General features: G+C 47.1%; 1 protein-coding gene across 1 annotated transcript in view; it reads right to left on the reverse strand.

Moving 5' to 3' along the window:
• Window positions 1-8,925, reverse strand: part of GNAS (GNAS complex locus) — a 166,487-nt gene extending 157,562 nt beyond the window's left edge. Inside the window, exon 1 of the mRNA XM_083446636.1 lies at window positions 8,339-8,925. Within this exon, the coding sequence (XP_083302762.1) occupies window positions 8,339-8,573 (235 nt within the window). The 5' untranslated portion in view covers window positions 8,574-8,925. The remainder of the gene's footprint in view (window positions 1-8,338) is intronic.
• Between the last annotated feature and the right edge of the window lie 3,673 nt (window positions 8,926-12,598).

A 12,598-nucleotide genomic window follows, 5' to 3' on the forward strand; every position in this document is an offset into this window, starting at 1 on the left:
GTTTCTGATCCCAGGCTTACCTAGTCTTGCAGCTAGTACATAAGAGATGCTATCTCTCTACATGCTAGTACAGTGGTACCTCGGGTTACATACGCTTCAGGTTACAGACTCCGCTAACCCAGAAATAGTGCTTCAGCTTAAGAACTTTGCTTCAGGATGAGAACAGAAATTGTGCTCCTGCTGCTGCAGGAGGCCCCATTAGCTAAAGTGGTGCTTCAGGTTAAGAACAGTTTCAGGTTAAGAACAGACCTGAGGTACCACTGTAGTCGGAGCCAGTTCAGAAGCTAGAATCACCTTTGATTTAAACTGATTGCAAGACCCATAGCTGTCAACTTTCAGATTTGAAAATAAGGGATCAGCAGCCTCACCTGTCCCGGGGACAGTCTATGGGATATCTAACAATCCGGGATAGCAGCGGGAAACGGTGCTGGAATAAGGGAGTTTCCCGCAAAAATAGGGAAGGTTGACAGCTATGGCAATACAATGTTCTGTATATCTTGTCAATAAATCAAATCAAAGGTTTAAACAGGAGTCAGCAAACTTTTTCAGCAGGGGGCCAGTCCACTGTGCCTCAGACCTTGTGGGGGGCCGGACTATTTTTTTTTTTGGGGGGGGGGGGGAATGAACGAATTCCTATGCCCCACAAATAACCCAGAGATGCATTTTAAATAAAAGGACACATTCTACTCATGTTAAAACACGCTGATTCCTGGACTGTTCGCGGGCCGAATTTAGAAGGCGATTGGGCCGAATCCGGCCCCCGGGCCTTGGTTTGCCTACCCATGGTTTAAAGCAGAGCTGGTGAAGTTTGATTCAAGAGGAATCTGAACCTGCCTCTGGTTTTTTAGCTGAGTTATGGTGAGTAGTGGAGCTTACAATTTATTCGGCTATTCTACTGTGGGTTTAATCCTAGTGCTAAAGGTAGGACACTGAGAGGCCCAGCCAAATTGGTCTTCCTAATGACCCCCATGGGGGTAGCCAAGGTACAGAGTGGGGCAAGAGCTCTCTTAAGGAACTCCAGGTCCGTCACAGAAATCTAAATGGCAAATTAATCAACCTCACCCATGTTGCTTTTATTCCAAAAAATAAATTTAAAGGTTGCATTTCTCCCCAAGTACAGGAACAGAGAAAGGTAGCTTATAGCGACTCAACTCACCCATCTAGCTCAGCACTGTCTTCACTGACCAGCAGCTGCACTCCAGGGTTTCAATATATTATTATTATTATTATTATTATTATTATTATTATTATTATTATTTCAGATGAGTGGGGCATTCCCAGCCATATCTGGAGATGGCAGGAATTGAACCTGTGACCTTGTGCACATGAGAAGCAGATGCTCTGCTACTGAGCTATGGCCCTTAATGTTAGAACTATGCAAATACCCTTCATGGCACATCTTACGTTAGACAGAGTCCTAGAGTCCTATTCTGAGCTTTCCCAGATTGGGGAAGAAGGCTCTAAGACCCTGTCAGACGGGCTCCTCTTTACCTACCTTTGGGAGGGCAGAGAGAAGACTGGGTGAACATCAAATTTTGGCCTTGCACAGGGCGTCATAGTACCCAAGTCTGTCACTGGTGATGGGATCTGTAGTCCAGGCCACATGCTCCCCGCCCCGGTTTTAGAAGCTTAAGCATTTTTGTGCAAACTAATCTATTCCAATTGCCCTATTTTTGTCCCATCTCTACTAAATGCTCTTCATTTGGCAGAGCAAACACGCAATTGCCTGCAATGCTCCAAATTTAGAACACGCCGACTCACCGTAGACGTATATAATGACCTCGCTTTTCATTTCTGATCCATTTCCTCATAGCTCTCAGCTCTGCTTTGGACAAACTAGGCAGGACTGTGGGTCCCAAACTCATTGCCTATAAAAAGGACCGCAAAGAACCCACATTACAAATCTTTTCCTTTTTTTAAAGTGGTTTTTCATTAGTGCAAGAAAGCACTGTTGTGAAAGCTGCTCCTTTTCTGAACCACCAGGAGACCCCAATCACAGTGAGTAGGAAGGAGGGCAACCTGCAACACTGAGAAACTGTGTGGGCAAAGGTGGCAGCAATGTGACAAAGCAGCTGCCTTGCAAGCCGGAAGTGTCAGGCTCAAGCCAGGTGAGACTGGGAGACAGCCATGCGGGAAATACCAGAGAGCCATTGCTACTCAGTGTGGACAGTGCTGAGTTACACAGAAAACAATGGTCTGAGTCAGAATAAGCGTTCCTATGTTTCCACACAGAGGCTGATCTCCTTGATTTGCCTTGTATAGATTCTTATTCCAACTGTCCTCTATTGACTGGGGTTTCTTACTTGAGTCACGACTTATGCACCTGATCTTGAGTCACGACTTATGGAGTTTGGAGTTTGGATTTGATATCCCGCCTTTCACTCCCTTTAAGGAGTCTCAAAGCGGCTAACAATCTCCTTTCCCTTCCTCTCCCACAACAAACCCTCTGTGAGGTGAGTGGGGCTGAGAGACTTCAGAGAAGTGTGACTGGCCCAAGGTCACCCAGCAGCTGCATGTGGAGGAGCGGAGACGCGAACCCGGTTCCCCAGATTACGAGACTACCGCTCTTAACCACTACACCACACTGACTTATGCACCTGATCCACCCTTGGAACACTGATGAAAGGCAGGCTTCTTATTTAAGTAATTGATGTGTGTTGTGTGTGGTTATGTGTGTGTACAGTCATACCTTGGATCCCAAACGCCTTGGTACTCGGACATTTTGGCCCTCAAATGCTGCAAACCTGGAATTGAGTGTTCCATTTTGCAAACATTCTTTAGAACCCGAAAGTCCGACAGGGCTTCCACGGCTTCCGATTGGCCGCAGGAGCTTCCTGCAGCCAATCAGAAGTCGCGCTTTGGTTTCTGACTGTTTTGGAAGTCGAACTGACTTCCGGAACGGATTCCATTCGACTTCCAAGGTCTGACTGTACTATGATTTCGGCGGAAAGGAAAGGAAAATAAAGACATATTTTCCACTCAGTAAAATGCAGGGAGCTATTGCTCTGGGTGAGGACACTCTGATTGCAAATGACTTAGGGCTCATCCACACTTTCCTTTGATCCATATTCATTGACATCTGTATCAATCTCTTACCCCAGGTCTGAAAAATCTTCTTTTTGCTCTGCTGCTTGCTCCAGTGAAAACCCAATATTAACTGCCGAATCAGGTTTTAAAAGATCCAGGGGAAACCCAAAGGGAGTCCCTAAACCTCTCCCAAAATAGCTCCTGAATGGCATTCCTTGTATTTTCCCCCAGACCTGTGTTGTCTGCTCTCACCTCCTCGCCTTCTTTCTTTCTTTGCCTACCCCTCAAGGATCATTTTGCAGTTTTCTTTTCAACTTCTGAGCAGTGCACGTCCGGTTCTCAGAAGGAAGGATTCTTAAATCAATACACTGAACTGGCATTCTAATCTGAGAAAGCACAGAACTGGCATTGACCCTAAACCAGGGGGAAGAAAGCTATGAGCTCAGTTAGTACAGTACAGCATGAGATTCTTAATCTCAGAGTTGTGGCTCTGAGCCCAACATTGGGCAAAAGATTCCTGCACTGTAGGGGGTTGGACTAGATGACCCTCGTGGTTCCTTCCAATTCTATGATTCCCTCCGGATGTCTTTGGACCCCAGCTCTCATCACCCCTGACCTGTGGCCACTGATTTTCAGCGTGCTTTCCAAAGTCACTCGCCAAATGACCCGAGACAGCTGATTACCTTGAAGCAATCTGATGATGCTGATAAGATACAAGAGCCACTTATTTCTTTTTAATTAGCTATGTGGATCCCACAGAGCAAGGAATTGCCAGATGGAGCAAAGAAGAAGAAGAAGAAACCGAGGAAGAATTTCAAACCACAGACGGGTTTAAGTAAATAGAAACGAATTGTTTCAAAAAAAGCTCCAAATGTAAACCACATTCCCATCCTGCAACTCAGACCCCTCAGAGTTCCTTACAAGTTAGCTTCTTAAGTCGATTACAGAATTCAGTCCACAGATGTGGCTTTTTAAGCAGGGAGAGAATAACATGGAAGGAGCAGGAAGGAGCATGCATGAACTGGGCTGATAACACATGACTAATCCATTCCTAAAACGCATCTACATGAAAGTTAAGGGCCATTCTTCATGCTGGTAGCACTGAACCAGAATATTTCTGAAGAAGAAGCCCTGGCTGAACACACTGAAACTATTGGACAAGATGTGTTTGAATCATAAGAACATGAAAACAGAGCCCTGCTGGGTCAGACAGATGACCCGTCTAGACCAGCATTCTCACACATACTGGTAAATCAGGGAAAGCTACAAGCTGCATTTTATGGATCACTCAAATGCGTTGATCTGTGCTACATAAACACAAGCCCACACATTCTTCTGCTTTTTATTACAGCAGAAAACACAGTGAGGAGTAATTTCAACATGCTTGGTCTCCTCCTCGTTTGGCTTCCCCTTTTCTGTACTTCCCTTTCGGATCTTTCCCTCGAAGCTAGATTAATCCAAATAATGCTTAGCATTTAGAACGACATTTTCCCGAGTTCTCAGAACACTTCACCAAACATTATCTCAGCAACTTTCGCGGCAGCTTTACAACGTGGGACGCTGCTGTGGCCCCCACACTGCAGAAGTGGGAGGGGTGCTCTGAGGCTGAGGGAAGTTGCTTGCCATTTATAGAGTTCTTGCCTGAGGTACAAACTACGGCTTTCCTGGTTCAATGTCTGCACTCAACCTCAATACCAGTTCCTCTTCCGAGCATATTAATGGCTTTATCAAAGAGTCACTCCACAAGGGGGTACATTCACACATGGGAAATACTGAATTAGATTTCCTGGTTACAATGCTAGTGCTTACGTCCTGTTTGCTAACATTTCTTTCATATTGCAGTACCTGTTGCATTACGGAGCTGTGGCTTTTTTTACCAATATTACCAGCGTGTCACACTAAATTCCATTCACACCAGTGGCCAACGATGAACATCACTGGGCAGCATCGCTGCTTTCCCACTCTTTCTGCACATGCACGCTTCTGATCCCTCATGAAAACAGCAAGGAAAAAATTGCATACCACCCCAAATTTGACGTGCTTTCGAACTGCTAGGTTGGCAGGAGCAGAGACCGAGCAACGGGAGCTCACCCTGTCCCGGGGATTTGAACTGCCGACCTTCTGATCAGCAAGTCCTAGGCTCTGTGGTTTAACCCACAGCGCCACCCGAGTCCCTAGCTGTAGGGTATGAGTCTCTTAATCTCAGGGTTGTGGGTTCGAACCCCACAACCTCTTCACACTTCCTAATCGACACACTTCCTAATCGAGAGGAGGACGCCATTTTCCTTTGCCACGTTCCCAGTAACCCTTTTGATTCAGAAGCCGGCATGCCAAATAACCATAACTTTGCCAAACAAAACCTGAATGGAAGAAATACACTTTGTTCCATTGGATGACCGTTCCCATCACCCTCGCTACCAAGGCCAATGATTAGCACAGCGCACAGAACACAATTCACAATCCCATCTATTTTCCTTTTTAGCATCTCAAAATACATTATCTTGAATTTTAATCTTATTTTTTTGCCAAGACAGCCTTAAGCTCGCAATATTTTTAGCCGCTATCCTGAATCAGCTGATACCTTGTGGCAGTCATCCCCGCCGCATTCCAGACAGGGCATCATAAAGCGAACCTGTGCCCCCAGGCCTCAGCCACCATCATGACTCCATGCGCTCCGGCTTCCCCCCGATACGTAAGCAGCCTATCGGCGAAAGGAGGATCCCTGGCAAAACAGGACTTTCCTCCCTTTTCCTCCCTCCGCATGCACACTTCCCAAAATCTGCTCCAGAGGGTTGGAGGGGAGTCCCAAGAACAGAGTTAGGGGCACACGGGGTAGAAAAGTGGAAGACATTCTGCTGCACAAGTGGAAATCCATGCAATGATAGGATCAGCGTTAGCAATTAGCCAGTCGCCAGGCGCGTTTTGCGACCACCGTGGGTCCCATTGTGACCACATGGAGATCTCTGGAAGCCAGGTTGGTGACTGACATCTCCACCTGGCTGGCCCCTCCAGCTTTCTCAAGCAGGTAAGCAGAAGAGCTCATTTATCACATTTCTATTCCTCTTCTTTCTCCAAGGAGTACATGGTTCATCCCCTCATCCTCGGTTAATCACTACAACAACCCTGTGAGGTAGGTTAAGAGGTTGTGGCTAGTCAGACACTCTATCCACTACACCGCACTGCCTTCCTAGAGTGCTTCAGCTATGGGGCAGCTATGTATATCTGTCTTTTCAGTGCCAGGTAAAGACCTTCCTCTTCTCCTAGACCTTGGATGGTTAATTTGTATGTTCTGCTGAGAATTTTACTGGTTTGCTTTTATATAGTTGGAGAGAGAGCCAGCATAGTGTAGTGGTTAGAGACACGGGTGCAGGAGAACAGAGTTCAAACCCCACTCAGCCGTGAAGCTCACTGGGAAACCTTGTCACCTTTACTAAGCCTAACCTACCTTTCAGGGTTGCTGTGAGAACAGGAAAGGGAAGAATCATGTATGCAACCCATATTTGGGGAAAGACTGAATTAGACCCACTTACTAAGAATTGATGCTTTTGAATTATGGTGCTGGAGGAGACTCTTGAGAGTCCCATGGACTGCAAAAAGATCAAACGCATCCATTCTTAAGGAAATCAGCCCTGAGTGCTCACTGGAAGGACAGATCCTGAAGCTGAGGCTCCAATACTTTGGCCACCTCATGAGAAGAGAAGACTCCCTGGAAAAGACCCTGATGTTGGGAAAGATGGAGGGCACAAGGAGAAGGGGATGACAGAGGACGAGATGGTTGGACAGTGTTCTCGAAGCTGACCAAACTGCGGGAGGCAGTGGAAGACAGGAGTGCCTGGCATGCTCTGGTCCATGGGGTCACGAAGAGTCGGACACGACTACACAACAACAACAACACTAATATAGTTTATAGCAGGGATGAAAATGAATACAATGCACAGACTTCAGCAATGTGGATTTGGGGGCAGCGATCCTTAATGTGGTTGCAATATGTACACAGAAATGCCCCGATTTTCATCACAGGGCCCGCGATTCTGGTTGTGAATATTACAATGTCACTCCTGTTCTAAACGGCACTCTCTTATTCTGGAAACCCCCAGAACTAAAAATGTATCTTAAAAAAATAATAATTTCAGCTTCCTCCCACTTATCAAACCACACACCAACCGTGAATCAGCCTTTGTTTCTGTCTGGGAAATAATGAAAGCGATTAAGCTTAATTCCCCTTCTTGTAGGCAACTGTTGTGGTTCAGAACACATTAAATACTAAATGTAAAATTAGTACAAAGTGCTTTATAATATTTCACCCCCCTTATCCTTTGTCTCAACAACAATATCATATCCTGAGTTGTAGACGCCACAGCTTCACCCCCAGCCACATGAACCTACTAATACAAGTTTGTGGCATCTGTGCATTTAACAACAACAACAACAACAACCATATAGACACCCCCTCTCAGTGCTCTGATTTGCCGGCACACCTAACTAGAGCATGTTTCTCATGCAAACACTCAAAACTCTTTTTTCTTTCTTTCTTTTTTTGCAAATGGAGAGTCAATAGGAAAGTGTTTCTTGGCTCTCAGTTTAAGCCCATTACAGAAAAAGACAGAGAAAACTCAGGTTTTTAAAAGCAGCAACAACTACAGTTATCCTCGCATATCTGTCATCTTCCGGCTGCGTTGCTAAATCCAGCTTTAAATATATATATATATGCAGAGATTACTAATCATTTGAAGGGGGGGGGGAATAATCATGTTGCAACAGCGGACCATCTGGCTCCAAACTTTCAGCCACAAGGAGAAGACAGCTCCTTCGGGATCTATGCATTGATCTTGAGGTTGAGGGGGTTTCTTTGGGGGCGGGGGTTTAAAGACTAGCAGCCGCAATAACTCCACGTCGACCACAACAAAAGACAACAGCAACAAGAGCAACCCAAAGGACTTTTTGCACAAAACCTCCAAGCCAGAACTTTTCTGCCAAACGGCGCCGAAGGGGTGGCTGGGGGAGGCGGGGAGGAACCCAAACACAACAGATTAGGAGTGTGAAACCCAAATACAGACCGTAGAGGGAGCTTGCTGCCGCCGCTTATGAACACAGCCTTTCAAAGCTCGGACACGCCAAGCGAGGGAACAAGACGCCGATTCTCTTGCAAAAAAACATAAAGCAGGCAAGCGGCTTGCTGCTGGCAGACACCACATTTGCAGCCTTGCAGGGGAAAATAAAAAATCTCGCCCACCGCGCCCCGCAGACAGACAGACACACACACACACACAGGCACGTTGACACCGCCAAGAACCCCCCCCCCCGAACTTACCCAACAAAAGCAGCCGGTGCGTCTGCTTGTATTGCCTCTTCTCGGCTTTGAGCGACTTGTCGATGCTTTTGCTCCTCTTGATGTCCGCTTTCTCTTTGGCCTTGATGTCCTGCTTCAGCTTGACCGCTATCGCCGCCGGACACTCGCCGCGGTCCACCACCTCCACTTCCACGTTGCCGTAGGAGGGGATGGGCAGGTGGTCCCCGCCGGGCCGGAGGCTGTAGCACATCCCCATGCTGCTGCTGGAGGAGGAAGAAGAGGACGGGGTGGGACCCGGGAGACCCCCGGACCGGACACGATGCGCGGTGCGCGCGCCCCGAGCCGAGGGATGGGACTGGAGGGGGGGGCGTGGGAGGCTGGGTGAGTTCTCTCCCCTCCTCCTCCTCCTCCTCCTCCTCACTTTCTCGCTCCTACGGGTTTTTTCTTTAAAATGACCCAGGCAAACTCTGGGTGGGCTTCCCTCCGGGGGAATCCTGCGCTCCCCTTTCCCAGGGTGGCTTTTAAGGTGGAACCGTCTCGTCGGAACTCAAGGGCGCATTTTCTCCTGCTACTCCGGGTTCATCTTTTGCCCCCTTCCAGTAATTACACGTGACTGAGACGCGTTTACCGTAATCTCCAGAAAACCCGAAGGCGCGGAAGTCACTTCCTTCTGCCCCGACACTTGTCTTTTGGTTGGCTCCTCCTCCTCCTCCTCCTCCTCCTCGGGGCCGCTAGCGCAATTTCTTCATCTTTTCCTTCCCGGTGAATTGCACAAACGGCACTGTTGCTGCTGCTGCTGCTGCTGCTGCTGCTTTGAAATAGGGGAGGAAAAGGGTTTTAATATTTTTTTTAAAGAAACCCCAAAGAAGGATGGAATAATTTGGCCACGCCGGGAGGTTCCTTTGGTTCCAGCGACGGAGTCCCGTTTAAATCAATGGGATTTCGGGGCGGGGGCGGGGACTCGCTTTGGCAGGATTAAACGAGATTACGGGACACATTTAACACAACATCCCGTTTCCCACAAAATCTCTCCCCCCCCTTCCCCAGTTAGTGACACACCCGTGGCCAGGGACCTGCAGAGGCCCCGAGCGCTGGAAAGATGATGGTGCCCACCCATATGAAATTCAGAATTTAAAGCAATACTAAACCGTAACACAATTAAAAACAAAAATATTAAATAAGACATGCATTTCTTGCGGTATATGACATAATCTGGGTTGTTGTTTTTTGCATTGCTTCCATCTGCGTTAATAGGACGCCCCCTGGTTGGGTGGGGAGAAGTAATAAAAATAGAACAGGAAAATGAGGAAGACTGTGGAGTGTAAGGAAGTCTAAGAAAGTTCTGATTTTTCCCACGACGATTACTTTAATGCCATATATATATATCTATCTATATATATATATCTGTTTCAAAATAAAATTCGCGTTTGTAGAGGGTGTGTGTGTGTGTCCCTGCTTTGCTGGTGCCCTAAACACATGCTTGGTCTGCCTACTGGACGGGGTGCTATTTATTTATTTATCCAAAATCCACAGTGGGGAGATTCCTTCTAATGAGGAACCAGTGAGCCTGTGGTCCTTCAGCTGTGCTTGGATTCCCAGCTCCCATCAGCCCTGGCCAGCATGCCTAATGGTCAGGGGTGCTGGGAACTGTAGTCCAGCAGTATTGGAAGGGCCACAGGGTCCCCTCCCCCCCCCCCGCGTTATAAGGGGTACTGCCTCTAGGGCAGTATTTTGAGGGAGGGATTTGATAAAATTGGATTAAAGTGCTCTGTCGCCCCCTAGTGCAAAAAACAAATCATTTTTTCAAAAGAAACAAGATTTTGCAGTTTGGAAAGTGATGGGGGAAATCATTGAAAATGTGGAATGAACAGATGAGTAGTGGGACAATGCACAAACACAACCAGATTCTGATGGATACTCAATTGTCGCACAACCTCCCTGCAAACAAATCAGTACAAAATGTTCAGTAATGACTGGCTGTAGTCTAACCTCTGCATAAGATTTGTGTAAACAAATCAGGATTAATCCTCAATGATTAATAGCCGGAGGCCCAAGCAAAGCGTCACAAAATAGTGAGCCGAAGTCCTCCTGAACTCTTCATCAAACTAGGGCTATGAAAGACAACAAGGTTGCTTCCCTTGCATCACATTACATTTCATGACACTTTTTTGTTGGGCTGTGTATAGATGTTAGGAGAGGATATATTTATTAGATATTATCCTTCCTTCCTCATGTTTGTGAGTTCAGCAAAGTGCCATCCCTTTGCAGCTTAAAAGGGAAGCTTAGATAGGCTAGTTTTAGCCTTTTCATTAATCCAGGATGCTTTAAGGGAGACTGGGTTTTCCTGTTATGTCCCCCTTTTCTCTCCCTTAAAACAACGATCACAGAAATGGTCTTGTGAAAGGTACAAATTTACTCACTCAGAATACTTGTTGCAGAGTAACAGATGCAGCAGCTTTATTCAGACAGACTTAAAATGGCCGCTCAGTTACAAAGACATACCTAAGTCTAGCTTAAAATTTGATCTCCGTGCTCAGACTAAGCAGATGTCCTCACATTGCTGGCAGAGCAGAAAGAGGTGGAAAGACTATGAAGGTGTCCCCAGGCAGGTAGGAGAATGTATAGCTACTCAGGGCACATTGGCAGCGTCTAGCAAGCTTACAGGAAAACTCTGTGACCTTCAGCTCCTATCATGTGCCTATCTAGCAAAACATGGATTGTTGGTTTCACTGCACTTTTAATATCTAGTTTTCTTCCGCTTGGACTACTGCAATGTGCTCTATGTGGGGCTACCTTTGAAGGTGACCCAGAAACTACAACTAATCCAGAATGCAGCAGCTAGACTGGTGACTGGGGGCGGCCGCCAAGACCACAAAACACCTGTCTTGAAAGACCTACATTGGCTCCCAGTACGTTTCCGAGCACAATTCAAAGTGCTGGTGTTGACCTTTAAAGCCCTAAATGGGCTCGACCCAGTATACCTGAAGGAGTGTCTCCACCCCCATCGTTCTGCCCGGACACTGAGGTCCAGCGCCGAGGGCCTTTTGGCGGTTCCCTCATTGTGAGAAGCAAAGCTACCGGGAACCAGGCAGAGGGCCTTCTCGGTAGTGGCGCCCACCCTCCCATCAGATGCCAAAGCGATAAACAACTACCTGACATTCAGAAGACATCTTAAGGCAGCCCTGTTCAGGGAAGTTTTTAATGTGTGATATTTTAGTGTATTTTTGGTTTCTGTGGAAGCCACCCAGAGTGGCTGGGGAAACCCAGCCAGATGGGCGGGGTACAAATAAAATATTATTATTATTAATAATAATAATAATAATAATAATAATAATAATTATATCCTACCTGCCCCGGCTCCTGCTCAATGAAGAACTCAAACTCAGGTTACAGTTTCCACCAAAACCTTTAATGCTCAGATCGGTGCAATGTACAGGCAAAACGTTGGTCAAAGGCACAGCGGGTGCTACAAGCAAAGATGCAGTTGACCCAACAATGACACACCCCTTGCAACCCCTGGGCAGAACTTAGCCCAGCAAGCGGTCCCGATCCTTACTTAGACTGAGCAAGCAACCTACCACTTTTCCATGGCATCTGCACCAGTCATGTCTGTTGACGCCTGCACTGGTGTCTCCCGGGCCTGGATGACGGAGGAGTCATTACTGCCTTCTCAGGGGCCAATGGGGCAGGCAGAGTAACAGCACACACCTGGAGAGGCAGAACGGGACATGGCTTTTACCAATTCCTATTGGGAGATGCTGGGGATTGAACTGGAGATCTGCCTGAAAAACAGATGCCCTGCCATTGAGCTTATGACCCTTTCTCTGACACTTTGGATGGTAGTGGTTATCTGGGGCCAATCCGGCTGCTCCCCCATGTCCGAACCCTGGCAGCTGCTGGAGGTCTGAGTCATGCTATGTGTCACCCTTAATAAGAACCAGAAAGAAGGGATCTAAACATGAAGAGAAACTATGAGGATCAGACATTATTAATAGCCTCTTTCTCCTTTTCTTTTTCTTTGGGCTTTGGAGAGCACTAGAAGATGAGTGAGGTTATATTTAGTGTCCCGTAAATTTGCCAAGGCACATTATGCAATAGAAGGGAGTGCTTTACTCCCTGCAGAGAGAAAAAAAAGCGCTTGATTAGATATTGGCAAGGTGGGGAACAGGAACCTGTGTAAAGGAACTGGTTTTGGAATTGGTTTTCCTAGGCAGTGAATCAGTGGCGTAGCGTGGGGGGTGCAGGGGGGGGGCTGGGCGCACTCGCAGCTCTCTGCCCCTA

The sequence above is a fragment of the Podarcis tiliguerta genome (assembly GCF_965153285.1).
Source record: "Podarcis tiliguerta genome assembly, chromosome: 6".
Classification (NCBI taxonomy): domain Eukaryota; kingdom Metazoa; phylum Chordata; class Lepidosauria; order Squamata; family Lacertidae; genus Podarcis; species Podarcis tiliguerta.